At 39.4% G+C, this 20,492-nt stretch overlaps 1 protein-coding gene across 1 annotated transcript in view; it reads right to left on the bottom strand.

Annotated features, from left to right (window-relative positions):
* Positions 1 to 20,492, bottom strand: part of LOC131977300 (ephrin type-B receptor 1-like) — a 113,153-nt gene that overhangs the window by 63,954 nt on the left and 28,707 nt on the right. The window contains exons 2-5 of the mRNA XM_059340536.1: positions 5,714 to 5,778; positions 4,772 to 5,062; positions 2,929 to 3,147; positions 2,647 to 2,827 (exon numbers count right to left, since the gene is read on the bottom strand). Coding sequence (XP_059196519.1) covers positions 2,647 to 2,827; positions 2,929 to 3,147; positions 4,772 to 5,062; positions 5,714 to 5,778 — 756 coding nt within the window. The remainder of the gene's footprint in view (positions 1 to 2,646; positions 2,828 to 2,928; positions 3,148 to 4,771; positions 5,063 to 5,713; positions 5,779 to 20,492) is intronic.

The following is a 20,492-nucleotide window of genomic DNA, read 5'->3' as shown; positions in this document are numbered from 1 at the left end:
ACTTTCATGGGCGATTGGGCAGCTTGGTGGCATCACACAAACATACAAAAGCCACTGATCTCCATACAACACTTTTTCATTACACAGTTTGAGGGCCATGAAAATTACTGGAGTTTCCTCAAAGTTTTTATGGATCCCACTGCAGTTCCGAGTCCGCCCTGCAATGCTATGATTGGTCAGGACGTCCTTCTGTCTTAATGTTAAAATTAAAAAAAAAAAATATGGAGCTCAGGTTGGAGGTTACGGGACGATAAAACCTGGGGCTGCAGGTTAGAAATTTATGTTTTGCTGAATTTAGTGTGGATTGGTGGGAAAATGGAAAAGATTGTTGATTGGTTGGTTAGTTAGCAAACTAACATTCAAAAAGTTACAGTAGGTTTAAGGTTAATGTTAATTTATAGTTGCGCAAGGTCTCATGTAGGTTTAATTGCGGCTAATAAACAACTTACAAATCCTACGGTTGTGTTTTGCTAGCTTCTCACCATAGACTGTATAAATAAGAACACCCAATGCAGAAACAGCACACTGTTTGACACAGCACCGACCAATCCTAGCATTGCAGGGTGGGTCTTATTCGCAACTGCTGTGGGATCCATAATAATGTGGAACTGGGGCTAGTTGGCTTTAAAAAACGGGAGAAACGAGTGTTGGCAGGTACGGCTGTTGTAGATAAAGAATCGCATGCAGTGGATGAGACCGGACATTAGTTAAAGTCTGACATTAAACAGATGGGTAATATACTGTATGGTTCAAAAAGAAGAAATACCAACAACTAAGTTAATCACCTGAAGCAGCACCATCTTCACTAATAATGCATGCAGAGCGCAAGTCTCACCATTAATTAGACCCACCCCCAGGAGCAAGTAGCAAGGTGCCCAGAAAAACACCCCCGCAACTAACTGCAACATCAGTATGTGTTTCCCCCATTAAAATATCACACATAACATGGCAGAAGAGACGGTCCCAAAAGGTGCTGTTGAAAATTAGGGTTTTTTATTTATTCATCATTTTTCTCATGACTCTTGATAATGTTTCAGGTTATGAATGTCTCCCTCCTGCGAGGGAATTTCAAGCTTAAGGAAGATTCAACAAATTTATATTGTCATATATTCAATTTATTCAATATATCAACTGCAATGAAAACTATTATTGCCATAACATTTTTTTGGCCACTTTTGTGTTTGCCACTTTTGTTTTTCAAGGGCAACAATTAGAAGCTCAATATCTTTTTAGAGATTGATAGCAAGGGACTTAATATTTCTAAATTTCACTGTAACTTCTTCTAAAAAGGCAATCAACATCGCTGAAATAGTGTCAGCCTGAATCACTGTCTCCCTTGAATCATGCCTGGCTCATCTTCTCCCTCAAATACTATATGAAGGAAAAGTTTTCTGTGCAAAGAGACACTGACACCAAAGTTAAAGTTAACACTTAATGTATTTCACTGGAGACAGATGGAATTCTATTCATCAGTCCCCTCTGTGTTCTCCTTCTCTTTTATCTCTCACAGTTTTTTTTTTTACCTTTCTGTCCTTGGTTTGTCCTTTTTATTTTTCTTTCTTGCCAGTCCATCTCTCCAGGGGGCTCTCCTGTTTTACTTTCTTCCTTGCTTCCTTCCTTGCTTCCTTCCCTCCTTCCTTCCTTTCAAATGCACCTCTATCTCTTCCGACACTCACTGGCATTTCAGGACTAATTTGCAGTAGACTAATCCGGCTGGAACATGCTAAACTAATTAACATGGGATGAAGCGGCCTCACTTATCATTTAACCACATGTACATACATCACACACACATGCTCACTCACACCCACACACTATCTCTCGCACACACTTTCATACACAAAATGGGTGAGACTCTCCAGGCGGAATAAGAAATGATGGGTACTACTTCGGAGAGGAAATGGGGAAGGAGGCCAGATATAAAAAGGAGGTAGAAGAGATAGAGGAGCTATTTCTGTGTCATGCTCACCCAAGTCTGCTTCTACTAATATTAACATATGGAACATCGTGGGCTGCACCCTTGGGGAAAATATATCCGAAAATGTACACATGCATGAGATTATTCAGCGAGGACTGCCAGAAATGACACACTTTGCTCTCCTGCACGCATTAAAACATTTGCATTTTTTTTTATAGAATTGACTCAGCATACAGCTTTCCAGCTTGTTTTGTAAACCAAATAGGGCACAACTTTCATATTGAATGGAAAACAAAGGCCATTGATATGCACACATTATGTTCAAAGGAACATTTCCACAGCATATTTGTAATGCACAGACATTTAATAAAATAAATGAACTATGTTTTTGCTAATTCTAGCATGCTTGGTGAAACCTTTTTGTTGTATGCTTTGTGAGTATCCCCTGCTGCGATAGCAAGTTTGCCATTGATTATCAGAAGCATGTTTGCTCGATATTGATTTCCCGTCATACCAGCTAGTTAGCTTTTGCTACAAAACAATATGGAATTTGTGCACAGCATGCAGCACTGTTTGCTGCAAGGTCATTAGAATAGTAAATAGTAAAAGAAAGGGGGGAATGAATCCATTATACATGGCATCATCTCTGATAGGTTGTAATACAGGTTAGTATTTGCAGCCAATTCAAAAAAGTTTGAGCTAGCACATCCTCATTAATGCAGATTTACCTCGACACACGTTGCCATTGTCTGGTTCATAACCCGCCTTGCAGCTGCAGCTGCCAATGGGTACCATCCACTCCCCGTCTCCGTTACAGTAGAGCTTTATGGGCACGTCTACTTCCTCAGCGTTGGGGATACAACTTCCTCTAGCGATGACTAATGAGGTGGACTCTGCCCCAGTCAGTGTCTGCACAGAATCAGAATCATAAAAGACTTGACTACCTGAATGTCTGTATAAGTGTTAGACATGAACAACTGTGACAAAAGTCAGTTAGTTCTGGACCATACCTCTGGGAAAAAAGCAAAGTTCTGCACCACGCTGGGGCACTTCTTATAAAATACTCTGACAGCCAGAAGAGACATGCAAGCGCCCAGATCCTGGAAGGCCAAATGGAAGCCCTTGCCTTTGGACAATGGCCCGAAACTCCGAACTTCTGTGTTCACCTTCATTAGCCTTCCCCCAAAATCAACCTGGGAGAAGCTCTCATCTGCTGCGATAGTGTCCACCTTATAGAGACATACAGACAGAGAAAAGGACAGGAAAGGCAAAGAAAGGACAGGCAAAAGAAAGCAAGAGGAATGAAAGAAAGAAAAAATAAATACATTATTTTAGGTTCTTCTGTCCCAGTTCCTTGGTCCTTCTTTTAAATTCACTAAGTAATGTTTGAATCAACTATATAATACTGGATAAATGAACTTGTGACCACAAACCATATCGTTTTATATTAGAATTTAGTCATAATTTGCTATTTCCCCAATGAACCTTAATGATGGCACCAGAGTTGGCTGTTTCCAAAGCTTGGATGGTTTCCCACTCTCTGATTCATCAACACAAACAGTGTGAAACTACAGTGAAATTTCATTAAGTTAGATTAATTGAAAATCGGCATGTTGATATGACATTTTTAGGAGAGAAGTCAACTATGAATCCCAAAGAGCACTGGAAAAACACACATCCAATTAGTAAGCATTAAAACTCTGAACTTTGCAGACTTGCCCAATAAACTCTGATTTGTATCTAGATTTTTGATCAATTTTGGATAAGTGCAGTATTTTCTTCTGGAATGCACACTATGTCTGTCTTGAAAACAATGACCCTGTTTACACTTGGTTTTAAAATGTGTTTCCGAGATCTAACAAGACAGCATGTATCTAGCATGCATCTCTACCTGACCACTTGTGTTCAGATTTCTTTACTGCCTACACTTACAATAGAAGGTTTAATGGCCCCATACCATTATTATATTGCTGGAGAGCTGGACAGCAATATAATAATGGTTTGGGAATAGCAGAATCCAGCACATCTCCTTCAACAGGACAAAACAATGGGGTATCATGAAACAGTTGTCCAACTCACTGTATGGACAAATTACAGAGTGTTTGTTCACTGTGACCAAAACAACCGTCATGTCCTGCATTGATGACATATTGTTCTATTATGTCTTTGTCTGGAATGCATCAGGGTGCATTAGCATTTCTATAAAAGATTTGTCATCAAATGCGTTCTATACCAACACAGCAAGTGGTTTGGTAATTGGATCACAATGTGTCTTGGTGGTCATTGGTTGTTAGAAGAAGAAGAAGAAGAAGAAGAAGAAGAAGATTACTTTATTAATCCCACAATGGGGAAATTCAACCTCTGCATTTAACCCATCGTTTTTTACACACAAGTGAACACACCATGCAAGGAGCAGTGGGCAGCACATTACTGCGCCCGCAAAACAGGGTCAATGTATTTCCAATAAAGCAAGTTTTCATGGGCTAAAAAAAGCAAAACCCTGTTGTCAGCTTGGTGACAAAGCATATTTTCAGTTAATCTAATGGGCTCTAAAAGCCAATATACTGAATTGAGACAGGGGTCAGATTTCCAGCCTCTGGCCTACTTTTCCTCCAGAGTGAACTAATTAGGCCCATGAGTACCACAGCACTTTGCTCTCCTGTTTCATGTGTCAAATGGCAAAAAGATTTATGCTGAACTGATAAAACATAGCCCCCAAACATAGTATTATTGTCTTTGGGTTGAGTTGCATTGAGATTGTCATCAACATTTGACTTTGAAATCCTAATTTACAGTGTGACAATACTTTCCAAAGCAGCAGTCTTCACACTGCTTCTTTTCTGGACCCATTACCTTAAGAAAAGGGGCATTGGCCCAGTACTCCACCCCCTTGATGCCCTCCGACACGGCCCTTTCAGTCTCCAGGTAGTACAGGTTGAACGTCTCTTTACAGGAGCCCAGAACACTGGGGATGGAGGCGCAGTCTCGTACAGTAAATCGGATCTCCACGTAGATGCGCTGTGCCGCCCGCCGGTCGATATAAGTCGTGAGGAGCCAGTTATTCTGGCTGGGCTCAAACACATTGCACACCTGGTACGTCCTGATGGTGTTGAGGTTTTCATCATAGCCGCTCACCTCCTCCCACTGGAGAAAGTGTGTGTGTGTGTGTGTGTGTGAGGAATGGGCAGGGGGTATGGATGAGAGGGGAGGAAGTATGGGTAGAGGAGAGAGGAGAGGCCAAGATGATTAATGGGTTTACCAAGACCTGACACAAATTAAACTTTCTCTTTCCCTCCCTCCCATTTTGTCTCTCTCTCTTTTCCTACCTCCCTCATTCGCTTTTTTCTCTCTCCTACCTTGTTCTTTTCTAAAGAGAGACAACCATTCATCACAATTAGATGCGCTCACCTCAAACACACACACAGCAGACCATTGTAACCGCCTAGTAGCCAGGCCAGCATTTGAAAAATCCAAGTTCAAGAAAGTGGGTGGAAGACCCTATACTATTTTATTCAGTTCCATTTCATTTCATTTTCATTCTATTTCATTAATTTGTCTCTTGTGGACTCTTGTGAGCTATACCTACCTAATCTATTGGAATTCATTCTATTCTGCATCAATGGCAGTTAATTGGTGTCACCTTGCAACTGTAATTAAGAGTTTGACAGACTCCTTAATGGAGCACTGTAAAGTGTACTCAAATTGCTTTCCCCAAGGGTACACACACATGCATCCGCCTACACACACACACACACACACACACACGCACAGTACACCTCTGCACATTGTTCTTACTCCATTGGCAGGGAACGATATCCAGCCAAGCTCAGCTGTCGCTGTCCTTGTATCCATCACTGTCTCTGTCAGACAAAAAGAGAGACATACAGAGAGAGAGGTGAAGGGAGGGAGCTGCAGCAAGAGGACAGGTACAAGTTTAATTAATAGTCAGCTCAGATGCCAACTTTATTACTGCATAGTGATGCATGTCATTCATATTCATAAAATCCCACTTTACACTGTTTTCTCCCCTGTCTCTTCTTCCTCCTCACTCTATCGTAAAACAGATAATAGCCATAAATAAACCTAAACAAATAGAAGGGCCTCTGGTACCAATAAACAAATGAACAAACATATAAAATGATATAACACAATGACAACAAAGGTAATCCTATTAGAAACATATCATTTCAATTCCCTCTTCAGTCAGCATACATTTCATATTTGGACAGCAATGTTATCTTCTTATACAAAAAAACATATTACATATTACAGTTTCCACCTTATTTTGGGGGCTCTGCTGGAAAAATAATTGTGGTTGTAACTTCCGCACCCACTAAGCTAGTTAGTACCATTGACTAAATAATTTGCCTTAAATTGATCAAAAAACACTTTGTTTTTAAAACCGATATTGAGGGATAGTTGAAGTGGGGTTGTATGAAGTATCCATTACCTACAGTCAAATAGTACATTCAAATCACTGTTCATGCTAGAAATGATAATAAAGTTAGCTAATACGTTATAAATAACATTGCTGTAATGGCTGCTGATATGTAAATAGAGGATTTAACAGCAGTTTGAACAGAAAGCAGTTAGCATTAGCAGTGAGCAGCAGCATTAGCAGTTAGTAACAGAAAGCAGTTAGCATTAGCAATGAGGAGCAGCATTAGCGATTAGCAACAGAAAGCAGTTAGCATTAGCAATGAGGAGCAGCATTAGCGATTAGCAACAGAAAGCAGTTAGCAACAAAAAGCAGTTAGCATTAGCAGTGAGGTGCAGCAGTAGCAGTAAGGAACAGAAAGCAGTTAGCAGCATTGCAAATTTAATTTTGAGGAGAAAAAAAAGAAATTGGAAATGGAAAAGAAAGCAATGATACAACACACATTTTAAGTGAATTAACTCTTCCCATAAACCCTTGTGAATGATACAACTTCCAAGCATTCATTTCATCCATTGCCACTGTCCTAATATAAATGTAAGCCTACTTGAAATAAATTGAAATTGAAATCATTAAATAAGAAATAAGGTGTAAAATATTCAGTGAAGAAATATCATGAAATCATGTTAGTTAATGAGTCAAAAGCAGTTAGCATAAATTAAATAATAATTACATACAGGTGAAATCAGTCAGTGGCAGCAATAGCAATTAAACCGACAACTCTAACGTGTGAATGTGTGTAGGCAACGCTCAGTTGATCTCTGTACCACTAATGACTAATGACTACATGCCCGCACCTGAACCTACAATATCAGCTCTATCTGCTACAGTGACTTTACATATGAAGGTGACAGGTGACACACCAACACAGTACTGAACATCACATAGTTAATTATGCTCACTCGGTTGGCAACAAAGATGGATGAAAGCACAACAAAGCAACAGCAACATTCATTGTAAAACTAAAGCACTTTAGGCATCTTATTGTATTAATGGTGAAGTATTACTAAATAAGCAGCCATAAGAACTATATTTTGGATATTTCTTTCTGCTGTATAGCCTGGCTGGCTAGAAAATAGGAAAATTAAAGAACTTTCATAAGGAAAAAACTATTTGTCCATGCATGTTGATGTATAGTACAGTAGTTGAAAGGAAAAGCATATTCTATCAAAAATGTAAGATGAGAGAGCCATGGATAATTCATTACATATTGCTAGTAGTGCAGACAGGATCAAGACGAAAATCTTAAAATGTGAAAGAAATTATACTAAATAATACAAATAGTACAACTATTAAAACTGTTAAGAAAAAAAATGATTTGGCCCCAATACACAGATGGTAAAAAAAAACATAACTAGAAAATTTCCTCTTCTGAAAAATTCTTCTGGGAAATTCTGAAAGGGCCACGGAGGCTACTGCCGGTGTGTGTACACTATGATGAGATTCTTCAGCGATTTCAAACAATTAATACAATACTGTTATGATACTATATTATATGTCGGGTGGAGGAGGGACCAGTCGGACATGGGTGGTCATTATATTTGCGGCTCGGACCGCATCGTGCTTTAATTCTCACAAAGGCTGGCAGCTCAACCTTAAACAGTACAAGTAAAAACTGCCGTGAGACAACAGAAAGATTAAAGGCCGGTGTTGTGTCTTTACTGGTTTCCACACTAACTGGTTGCCGTAGGCTATGATCTGCGCAGTTTCTGTTACACGTGAGCTGTCCGTGGTACTGAAACAACAATTGCCGTTAATGTGAGAATTCTGTCTGATGCAGGCCTATGTTATTTTATGTAATTGCTTTGAGTAGCACATTCGCACAGAAGCCAAATTTCAACCAGACTTCATTGTATATGGTCAATTTATTACCAATGAAAGCGTGTGTTGTTCTATCATAATTCATACATCTGCTGGTTGTTTTCATTCTTCGATTTGCTTTTCCGGCAAATTTGTATGATCTGCGCATGTTCTGTTACGCATGAGCTGTCCGTGGCACTGAAACAACAATCGCCGTTAATGTGAGAATTCTGTCTGAGGCAGGCCTATGTTATGCTGTGCCTTAACACCTTATCTACTGTTTGGGTTCATCTGTAGTCTGCACTCTTGTGCTATAAAAATTTTTATTGTGCCATGCGATAGAGCCGATACGCATGTTTTGTCTTTACTGTTGTATTGTGTATAGCCTTTATAGAGCTCTGTTGGGAGGGCTTGTGTTATAGGCAGTGTTTTATTATTTCTGCCTTCCGCCACTGAAGCATTACTTATAGATGAAGAGAAAGACTACCTCGTACGTACCAGATAAACGTAACTTTTTCCGGCCAAAAACTGAGGCTTAATTAGGCTGTTTTGAGGAAAGTGACTGACGCACGATACAAAGGGAAGTGAAAGTCAGCAAAATGCAGCATAAACAAAATGTTTTACCTTATTGATTAACTACAAATGTCTGTAAAACATAATGGGACTGTGCATAAGTGCCAAATTGGGTTAAACAGTGTAGATATAAGGTCTGATGGAATCATATTATGAAGAGACTTTGTCCACATGGCTACTGAATATTCATTAGATAGGTCCGCATGGCTACTTAATATTCAGGGGTGACAGTGATTATGGTGTATTATGGTAACCTACCTTATAGCTATTCAAGTACACACCTGGGCATTGTTTGTACACCTAAGCTGATGCGTAATGAAATGTATGTCAGCGCGAAACTGGGAACTGGCTGTGAGCGTCGCACTTTACTATTACTATTTTTAAGTAGCTGAAATTATTTTAATTATCCCCTTCACCTTTGCTATCATTAAATATCAATTCGATATCATTCAAACCGAGAGAGAGAGAGAGAGAGAGAGAGAGAGAGAGAGAGAGAGAGAGAGATTTCGTTAACAGGAAAATAAAAATGGGCCTGAAAATAATAGAAATATCCTGACAGCTCTGTTGGGGCTTGGGGTTCATCTATACGTTCTGCTTTCTTATAAACAATACCATATGAAGCTGAGACTCTGTGTAACACCTTATCTGTGTAGATATGCTGCAGAACATAGAAAAGGAATAACTGTCAGGTCCTGATGATCCAATGGACCTCGTGCGTAAATGTGCACAGCCTCTTCCTCAGTTTGGCGCCTGAGCAATGGTCCAGTCCTGATATACTGCTATAGGCATACAGGCGTTATAGGCGTTAACGCGTGTGTGTTATTGTCCTAAAGCCAACGCTTCAGACACCTTACCGTATTCATGTGTAGACTTGAAATAGCCTAAACTGTCTCATCGGTCTCTCTTGATGATACATGAATGGCTTTAATTGTGAAGCGAAGTGGCTGTTAAACTCAAAATTTGTCATCATAAAGTAAATAATTATTTGTACATTGAGACAAGCGCGCGCACAGGCGTCCACTCCGTTCGCAAGTGGCACGGCATGAATGACCCATCACTATTTGATTTCCACAAACACAACACAGCGTGTCTGTACACTCATGTAGAATTGTACTTAACAGTCACGCGGGTCTTCATGTCACGTATTTGAGGCGTAGCTCACCTTTCACGCAGCCGTCACATAGGCGTATGTGCAACAATGCATGTGCAGCATCTGTGTGACACCTACGTGACGCTCGTCTGTCCATTGAAAGTGAATGGAATTTACACGTGCACGTTAGAGGTTTGATGTCATCCCATAGGCGCTGTACACGCGTTTTAGTATAGTGCACTGGCATAAAATACCCCTCATACTCCAGATACACATGCTTCTCTCACACACACACACACACACACACACACACACACACACACACACACACACACACACACACACACACATTTTGAGGTTAAAGGGCATAGGTTGCTGTATAGATAAATACTTGAAAAGGAATGCTTGTTGTAGGTGTGCTCCTTGTATATAATATAGCATCATAACATTACTAGTATTAATGTTGGAAATCTCTGAAGAATCTCATCATAGTGTACACACACCCCAGAGGAAATTTTCTTGTTTCTACATTGTTCTTTCAGGTTTTTTAAAAACATTATTTTGCTCAGATGGTTTCAACATCAACTTCGATGTTACCTGTGGGTGAACTCAGCTGATGTATGCAAAATTGAGGGCGATCGGAAAGGCTGAGAAGCTGAAGCCGACATAAGTTAGTTGACATGCTGACAACACAGACCCTAACACAGAGCCCTTTGTAATAATACATGGTGAGAAGATTCAACGACATCACACCACGAGGCAGCCGCCGGCAAACAACCCCCCTTGATTCTTGACATGCTCTCCTCCTCTTGCACTCTTTCATTCTGTCACCCTGCCTCTCATTATCTCCTCCCCTCCTCCTCCTCATATCCTCCCCACCTTCATCCTCTCCTTCACTCTACCTCCCTGTCTTTTATCTCACCCTCTACCTTGGCTGCTTCTTTTTTTGCCAGTGAGCGAGCCTAATTACAGCAGAACCCAGTTTTTCAGCTCTCCCCTGGGATTGAAGGTCGTTTGGGGAAATGAAATGCTTGTCACGCGAAAATGTAGTCGACTATCAAAATCTTGGACCAAAGCTTATTCAAACGGTGACAATTGTCACTATCTAATTTGTAGCTTCAGTGCGTTTAGTGGCATGTTGTCAACAAAGATTTTCAAACGCAGATCCACAGATGAATATAGACCCGTTTTTTTTTTTTTTCCTGCCTCGCATATTTTGCCTGCTCAGATGTCTTTGAAGTTTGGGCAAAAAAATTAGGCTAAAAAGAAAAATGGTAATATAGAGAGATGTTGACAGAAGAGATGTTGGAATAGCTCATGTAGTCTTACAAGCTACACCTTCCAGCAAAGTCTTGCAAGTAAGGATTTGATTCAGCGCTCTGCTTAAAGAATAGAACAATGGCTGTGCACTGTCATACTCCACCATACTGCCATATTTCTACTTCAAAAACAGGGTATTAAAGGCATATTCTCTTTAAGCATATAATATACAAACATTGCTGGTAATATATTTATTGAAAATGGATTGCACCTTCATGCCCAGGAACTCTTGGGAGGTCTCTGTGATTCATCATTTTATGTTATTACATCCTGCTCACAGCTTGAGCGTTATAAGCAAGTGCTGGGAGAGTAATGTGGGTATAAACATTAACAAAACAAACATTTTTATACACCCAACTTGTTCTTTTATATTCAATAAGTAGAAATTAACCTCTAAGGTTTCCGAAGACCCACCAGCAGAGAGGGAATAATGCTCAATAGTTATGACCCCCCTTCATAAACATGCCCGCTTAATGCAAATCCCATGCAGAATCCTTACAGCTTATTTTAAGCAGTATAAATGTGTCAATTACATTAGAATATTTCTGCATACTGAGGTCCCTAAACAGTATTGGAACTGCATAAATTGGGTACGATTGGAAAGCTGACACTCTAATGGATTCAATGGGATTCAATCCCATTTTATTCATGTTTGATGATGTATTGTTCACTGTATAAAATGACCTCTAGGATAATCACAGCCTCATGAAATTTTACAACCACAAACTAGAGACCCAGAGCATTCAGGGGATGTATAGCTTTATATGTAGAGAAGTGCTAGCCATCCAATTGTCAAAAATGCAATTCTTGCAGAAATCTCCAAATTGTCTAAAGCTTTTGATACCAAATCAAAGTACGGATTTGTCTATGGTGTCATGGTGTATTTGGAAGGATTTTTGACCATTTTCATCAATTTTCTAACTGTAAAAACTTAGCACCAAATCTGTGTAACAACGACATGGCATCTTCTGCAGACCTGTTTTCTACCCATGGTAAAGGGGTTAATACCATTTTAAAAATATAAATATGTCAATGTCTAATCATCTGTCTGGGCTGCAACTAACAATTACTGTCATTATTGAGTATTTTTCTGCATTGAACTGACTTTATTTAATCACTGAGAATAAAATCCTTTTGTGCCTGGCCATTACAGCAGCACCACATAAAACACAAAACACAGAGGTTTTAAACATGTAACATGGACACAGAAAATGACAAAAAAAAATAGCGAAAATGCTCCTCATAAATACCCAAATCATAAGGTATCAAACTGCTGGTTTTGTTGACGAGCAGGGGAAAAACAAAATATATTTAATTAGCTTTTAATACTGAACAAAGAAAATAATTAAATCCTCAGTTTTTAGAAATGTATTTTTGTAATTTAAAATTAATTCTTTAGAATGACAGTTACTACTTTAACAATTCATTTTTTACTAAAATATTTGCAGGATAATTTTGTTTTGATCGTCAATTTACCGACTGAGGGTTTCTATTCTCTTTTTTGTAATTTTTCAATTACATACCATTGTCCATGAGTATGACCATAAACCAAACCATATCAGCAAACATGTGCCTTGAATTCTCCGTTTAAAAGAAAGGAAGTCTACGCTGGGCTTATTAGAGTGCATCTACTCATCAGTCTAATTAACAGCGCACAGCACACACCTCTCCGTGCATAATAGGGTATACTCTCCGATCAGCCTAATTACTTTTGACATATTGGAGGCTGTGATAGCAGTGTGCCCACCTCCCCTGCAGTGTTGCACCTCCTCAACCAATGCTAAACCACGTAACGAAACCAAAGCCATTTTATGGCAGAAGAAAAAGCAGGTAAATCTGTGTGATATCGCAGCAGTCAAAGAGGCTGTTAAATCCTTGTTGTGGCCCAAGAGGGAGAAATAAAAGTATTTCCATCACAGACACTGAATTAGAAGTAATTTTCCTGTTTCACTGCCTCCTCCTCTTTCTTTTGTTCTCTATATGTGCGTGTGTGATGTACAAGAGCAGGTGGTCAAATGGCAAGTGAGGTCAGTTCATTTTATGCTAATTAGCCTAGTGTGTTCTAACCAGATTAGTCTACTGTTCAAAGACTGCAAATTAGTGCTGATTTATATGCATCTGCATGTGTGTGTGTGTGTGTGTGTGTGTGTGTGTGTGTCTGTGTGAACTGTATATACTGTATGTGCCTCTGAGAGAAGGAAAGAAAATACGCCCAAGAGCATTATATTCCTGGTTAAGGAAGCACACCAAAATAACGTGCAGACATGCACATACACACCAGCCAAACACACGCTAAAAGCCCTCCTGGAGTGAAAGACGTCATGCCGCCCGCAGAGACAGTTGTTGACCAATCAGGCGTGTTGAAGTGAAATGGCACAGCATCACGAAAGGATAACTCCGTCAAGAGCAAACACACACACATTCAGCCGCAAATGTGCACAAATCAAATATATGTGGACTATACAGATACATGCGTTTGCTCTCACACACAAACATAAACTCTGAAGGACTCACGCAGAGCAGCTTTTCTTTTATTCCAACCTTGCATGCCACAAAAATCAATTATGAAGACAATTATGAAGCAGGGCACAAGGCTCTGAAAATCTAAAAAAAAACGTTTTCATGCATGTAACCTTTACAAACATTTACCTCTCTGCAGGAAATTATGTAATTAGAATTAAACACAAGAATGAACAGATAAACAAAAAAATAGCTTGGACTATAAGAAAGAAAAAATAAAAGCCTGTATATAATAAGCCTTATCAAGTTTTAGTTCCTGTCAAAAATGTTTTCCTGTATTAAGCCCACAGGAGCTCCAGCAGACTCCTTTATGTACTCTAGTGTCTCAAAAACTGCTACTTATCTGCACGCACCTCCCTTCAGCTCCACTTAGGCTTGTACATAGCCGGCAAAGTCTCACCTAATAATTTTCACATTCAACATCAATCTGAAGTGCTGGCTAATGGGCTGACCCTGTTGTCTTAAAGGAGTCTGCTCAGCACTTTAAAAACACATTGGATCAGCAGAAAATAGACATAACTTTGCAACAACAGTAGATTTACATGCAGAGGTGTGAATGTTGTGAACAAAATTACAATTCTGCTACAAAAGCATGACACCTTCATGTCATAAATTAAAGAGAGGGTATGGTTTTGGGACATTTTCTTTTTTATCCACTTACCAAGAGTGAAACTAACAAATACGGTGATGTTTTTTTAGGTGCAATTTGGAGAAATGCTAAATGGGATACTACTTTTCTTGATGTCTATGGGATCCTAGAAGTTCCACTTCAGAAGTAGGGAATTACATACACTACAATCATTTACCGCATCGACAGTTAATGGACAATTAGATATTGTTACTTAAATCTATCAATTTCCTTCCATCATGCATCATGTTTTATCACCCATATTGACACTGTAAACTGATCAGGTTTATTAATGAACAAGTTGTAGCTCTTCCACTGTGCAATGATAGGCTCATCACTCTTAACTTACTTTAAAATTAAGAGGAATTTAATGGTTTTTAATGGTTGAAGAGGAAGCAACATTGGCTGAAATATCCTAAATTTTACTCCCTAGTATACCCCAAACAAGCAAAGCCCCAGAAGTCATCTTATGGCTATTTCCGTCATATTAATACACATTTACACCGCTTAGGTCTTAAAACCTAAAGTGAACAATCTCCAACTAAAAGCTCAGACATACTTGCTTTTGAACCATGTGTACGCATAGATAACAAATGTCCACATACTATATTGCCTATGCACAACACCTATGTTTTTGCAACTTTCAGTTTTCAAACTGTAGCTTTATCCAACTTAATTCTCAGCTCATTAGCTTATTCACGGTCGGCCATGTTTTCAGTTCAGTGAGTACTGATACCAGTCATAGATTCAATTAAAGAAATACACAAATCAATTAAAAATTCCACATGATCATCCATCAATCACTTTAGTCCCTAAAATCAAGTATATTTGTATTGATTTTTTTTGCATCATCCAATGCATTTCCTCACAGTCCAGTGTAGGCTCTGTGACTACAGTACATAAAGTGTTACACCACAAAACTAAGCCATGTCTTAGGCTTCTGCATACAATATGTGAGACAACCATAGGTTCCGCTTCATCATATTCATAGTCATTCATCCTCTGCAAACTTTTCCTGCTAATACTGGTATTAATTTCCTTCCTGATTTGTCGTCCTTTGGGAGCTGCACAAAACAAATTAGACACATGGGGCTCTTGGTCCTTGTGTATTAATAGCTAATTTCTGTTTATTTGCTTTCACAGACTACAGGGACTTTAGCAATCGGGCATTCCAAGAAAGGCCCAACCTCAAGCCTGACAGTAGATTAGTGTTGATGATGAACACAAAGGACTCCAAACCATTAGTTGCACTTTTGGGAAAATTAAGAGGTTGTTCAAATGATAAATCTCACTGAAATGCTTTCCAGTTAAATGCCTTCCTCTGTACTTGTATTTGATTACTTTAAGGACCTGTGTTGACTAATCTTACTGCTTTCTTGTGGCAGTCTGGCTTAATTCCCATTTTCCTTTTTCCGAGAGGTGACGCTTCTTTTCCATTAAAGGCATATTTGTGTCAAGAGCACAACCCTGATGATAAAATATTCATCTGTCAAACTTCCACTTGAGGTTGCAGAATTGCTCTTTGTGGTGTTCAGCTTTTACTCTCCAGTTCCAAGCTGCCTCTTTTGGTTTTTAGCTACTGTCAGCTCCGTGCTTATTTATGCACATTTAAACTTCTTTTTCTAAGAGGGGTAATTTAAGCACCTCCATCCCTGCTAAAATAGTAGGCTATGGCACACGGATCATTCTGAATAGAGCAGTTAAGGTGAACAACATGCAATACATTATGGAGTTACATAATGGTGTTTCAGTAAAATAGAGAAAATGGGTTTGAATAATGTCCTTAAATAACCTAAGTGAGGAAACAATCCGAAAGCTCACAAAGTATTCAATTTCTTGTTTTTACTTTTAGCATAAATCAATGGGTGTTGCATTGTTCATTTGGTATAGGTTGGACTACTGCACTTATATATTGCTTTACTTCTTATTTATGAACCATAAAGCCTGTAGCAGTTCATTATAATATAAAGGCCCAGTATATATTTCTTTGAAGATAACACCTATTGATTTTATGTGCAAGTCTGTGTCAGTTTTTAACATGCATCTTAATATAAGCTTCACTAATAAAACTCCTGCACCAATGTCTGCATTTATATGGCATTAAAATGAATCAGTGCACCATCTTGATACTAACTGTTATGTTGTTATATCAAAATCAAATCAATCAAAATTACTTTATTTATCTCCAAGGGGAAATTCAGTTAGTGTGGTAGAATCTCTTGAAGAATGAGACAGCCTGATGGCTGTAGGTGCGAAGGATCTTTTGAATCTCTCCGTCCTGCAACGGAGAGAGAGGAGCCGTCCACTGCTGTTTTTTTGGTCCATAAAGGTTTTGTGTAGCGGATGATCCGGGTATTTCAGGATGGCCTCGAACATCTTGACAGTGCATCTCTCCACCACCTCCTCCGGTGTGTCCAACCTGGCTCCAACCACAGAACCAGCTCTTTAGACCAGTCTGTCCAACCGCCTTGCATCTCTGTGTCTGATGCTGCCTCCCCAGCAGACTGCAGCATAAAACAACACACTTACCACCACAGACTGATAAAACATCTGCAGCATCTTACTACAGATGTCCAGAGATCTGAGCTTCCTTAAGAAAAAGAGGCGGCTCTGCCTCTTTTTGTAGAGAGCGTCAGTGTTTAGGGACCAGTCCATCTTATTATCCAGGTATACACCTAGATACTTATAATTTGGCACCACCTCGATGTCCACCCCACAGGTATTCACTGGCTGAAGGAGGGGCTTGAACCTGCAGAAATCTCTGATCATTTCCTTAGTCTTTGAGTTGTTCAGTAGCAGATAGTTCTTGTGACTCCAGTCACTGAAGGCTTTTATCAGATCCCTATATTCAGATTCCTGTCCATTCCTGATACACGCCACAATAGCAGTGTCGTCGGAGTACTTTTGGATGTGGCAGGACTCAGAGTTGTATTTGAAGGATGGAGCCAGAACAGTGCCTTGTGGAGCCCCTGTGCTGCTCATTAATATCCCAGAAACACAGTTCCCCAACCTGACATACTGTGGTCTTCCTGTCAGGTAATCTGTGATCCAGGAGATGAAGGACAGATCCACTCCCATCTCTGTGAGCTTGCTTTTGAGTATGTTGGGTTGGATGGTGTTGAATCCGCTTGAAAAATCAAAGAACATGATTCTCACATTAGCACCAGTTTCCTCCAGATGAGCAGGGCACGGTGAAGCATGTAGAGGACAGCATCCTTCACTCCCATGTGTTGTTTGTATGCAAACTGCAGGGGGTCGAGTTTGTCTTTGACTTCAGCTCTCAGTAGACGTAGAATCAGCTGCTCCAAGGTCTTCATGATGTGAAAAGTGAGGGCTACTGGTCTGTAGTCATTAAATTCAGCTGGACATTTTATTTTTGGTACCGGCACAACGCAGGAAATTTTCCACAGTGCCGGCACTCGCCCCAACTGTAGACTGAGGTTGAAGATCTTGTGGTGAGGTTGACACAGTTGGGCAGCACAGTCCTTGAGCAGCCTTGGACACACACCATCTGGGCCAGCAGCCTTCCTAGAGCAAAGTCTTCCCTGTTCCTACCTCACTCCCATCTCTGTGACAGACAAGGGTGGAGGCTCAGGTGTGAGAGTGGGGGTAGATGCTGCTTTGGAGATGTACACATGTTGAAGCGGAGGAGGAGGAGGAGGAGGAGGAGGAGGATTGGCATTGGGTGAGGCCGTTGTATTGAATCTATTGAAGAACTGGTTGAGTTCATCAGCTCTTTCTACATCACCCGCCACTGGCTGTCTTTTCTTGTTGTTGTAACCAGAGATGGTGTTGATTCCTCACACATTTCACGGATGTTGCTGTTCTATAGATTTCTCTCCAGTTTCTTCTTGTATTCCACCTTTGCCATCTTTAATCTCTTCTTCAACCTATATTGTACTAGTATGTGACATTATGAGACTGGTCTCTGGTCAAAAACGTCAATATAAGACTCACATTTACATTTAAAACTGACCTTGGCCACCATCTTGCATCAAGTAATGATCGATGTTGAGTGGTTCGAGTTGAAATGGCAGATATTTATTACATTTGTGTCAGATGTGCCGAACAAATGGGGACTTTCACCCAGAGGCTCATGTCTCATGTGAAAACAAAAGCAAATTACTTTTTACGGAACTTGTGTTTTTCTGTAACTTCCGTGGCTCAAAACTTTCTTTTTAATGAAACTTATGTGGCTCACGTCAACTTCTGAACTACGTCACTTCTGGCATTTCTGTATATTTACTTTCTATAAACTGTCTTTTATAACGCCTAACCAGGAAGTTTTTTGCCCTAAACCTAGGTCAGTTGTTTTGTAGTGTAAATTCACAGAAACCGTAGCCTTTTTTTAAACCAGGAACCGTACATGTATGCATAATGAAGTGTGTACTATTTTAAAATTCTCCGTGATACCGTGAGCTGCATAACACTCATTTTGACAAACGCTATGTTTAGTTGTTGATGGTATTGAAAAACGGTGATCTTGTTGGACATTTTCAATAGCAACTGAGAAAAAATATGTACTTATTAATCAAATGTTGTTGATGACAGAGGAGTTACAATCGAACATATTCTTTTTGGTAAAAAGCTTGATTGATGCTGGTATGAAGTCAAAGGGTGGTCAGACCAAATATTAATTTGATTTAGATTTTTCTTCTGTTCACTCACTTTGCATATTGTTAATTGATAAAAATAAACTATTAACATTTCTATTTTTTATAGCATTCTTATCTTACAACATTTTTTTACAACTGCCTAAAAAAATTTCACAGTACTGTATATAAACGTCATTCTGTTGCTTTGCATCTTTTTGCCATGCAGGAAGGCCATCTTCAGGTCAGCAAAGCCGTTGGGACAAATGTGAGTGCAACAGCATCCAGGGTGGGATGGCTTACAAGGAGCTGTCTCTATATCCAGACAGGCTCTATTCATTTGGCAATATGCACTTTTGGTTGAATTTGCACCACCTCTTGTCTGCCCATCAAATCAATGCTCTGCCATGCTTGCAACCAGTCAACCACGGCAAGGCTGGTGGCCGTGTCGTCTGATAAGAACACCTTTCAGTGCAGGAAATTGAACAATATGTTCCTTAAATCAGAAAAGGGCTCTAAGATTACTGTGAAGCTTGGTTACTGAGGTGAAACTTCTTTTTAACATTAAAACGCTCAATTTCAAACCTCCAGAAACAGTTACAGATACAGGTGCATCTCAATAAATTAGAATATCATAGAAAAGTTTATTTATCTCAGTAGTTAAATTCAAAAAGTTGAAATAACAAATTATATATTTCCATTACACACAGAATTAAACATTTCATGTCTTCATTTATTTAATTTCTTCAAATTATATTGATTATGGCTTACATTTAATGAAGACCTAAAATTCAGTGTCTCAAAAAAAAATGTATATTACAAAAGACCAATTTTTAAAAGTATGTATAATATAGAAATGAAAAGTATGTCCATCTAGATGCACTCAATACTTGGTTGGGGTTATTTGACCTGAACTACTGGAAATTGACTTTTTCATGATATTGTAAATCATTCAGATGCACCTGTAAGTTAATGTTAATGGTTTGACAGTAATTTATATGGGCTGTTGTGCACTACACTGCCTTGTTTAAATGCAGGTTTTTAGCAAGTGGTAAACTCTGGGCTTAAAAAGTGCCTTAAACCTGCATTCAACCTGATATTAGTGTTGTGTTGTTGTTATTAAGTGTTGTTTTTACACTCTGTGCAGCTCCACCCAAGTAACCACATAAAAAACAACATTTCTTATAGATTACTTACTGTACATATTATCTTGAAAAAAAAATCAGATGTGGACCCTTCCATAACACCAACCCACAGCCCCAGCTGCTGGTGTCAACACCTGACCACAGGTGATAAACAGATAATACATGGGCAGAGATTTGACGACACTCGTCCATCCATCACACATGCTGTAGACATTTTCAGGCCAAATGTGCCCACAAAGCAGTGTGCTTTCACAGCTGAAGATCTGTAGGATCAGTTGTGTGCACAAGTGTAACCAATGCCTTGAGGTATCAGGTTGTTTTTCTCTTTGCTGACAAGTCGTTGTTGTTGTGAATGGAAGCAGGGAGAGGCGCAGGGCCGCTGTGTTAAAAAGAACAACCAAGCTGTCACACATGAGCACTTATCTGTGTCACAGTTTCTTATTGAACAAGCATCCCACACAAAACACACAC

The sequence above is a fragment of the Centropristis striata genome, chromosome 9 (assembly GCF_030273125.1).
Source record: "Centropristis striata isolate RG_2023a ecotype Rhode Island chromosome 9, C.striata_1.0, whole genome shotgun sequence".
In the NCBI taxonomy this organism is placed as follows: Eukaryota; Metazoa; Chordata; class Actinopteri; order Perciformes; family Serranidae; genus Centropristis; species Centropristis striata.
The sequence above is the reverse complement of the archived record's forward strand: the minus strand, read 5'-3'. Positions and strand labels throughout refer to the sequence as shown.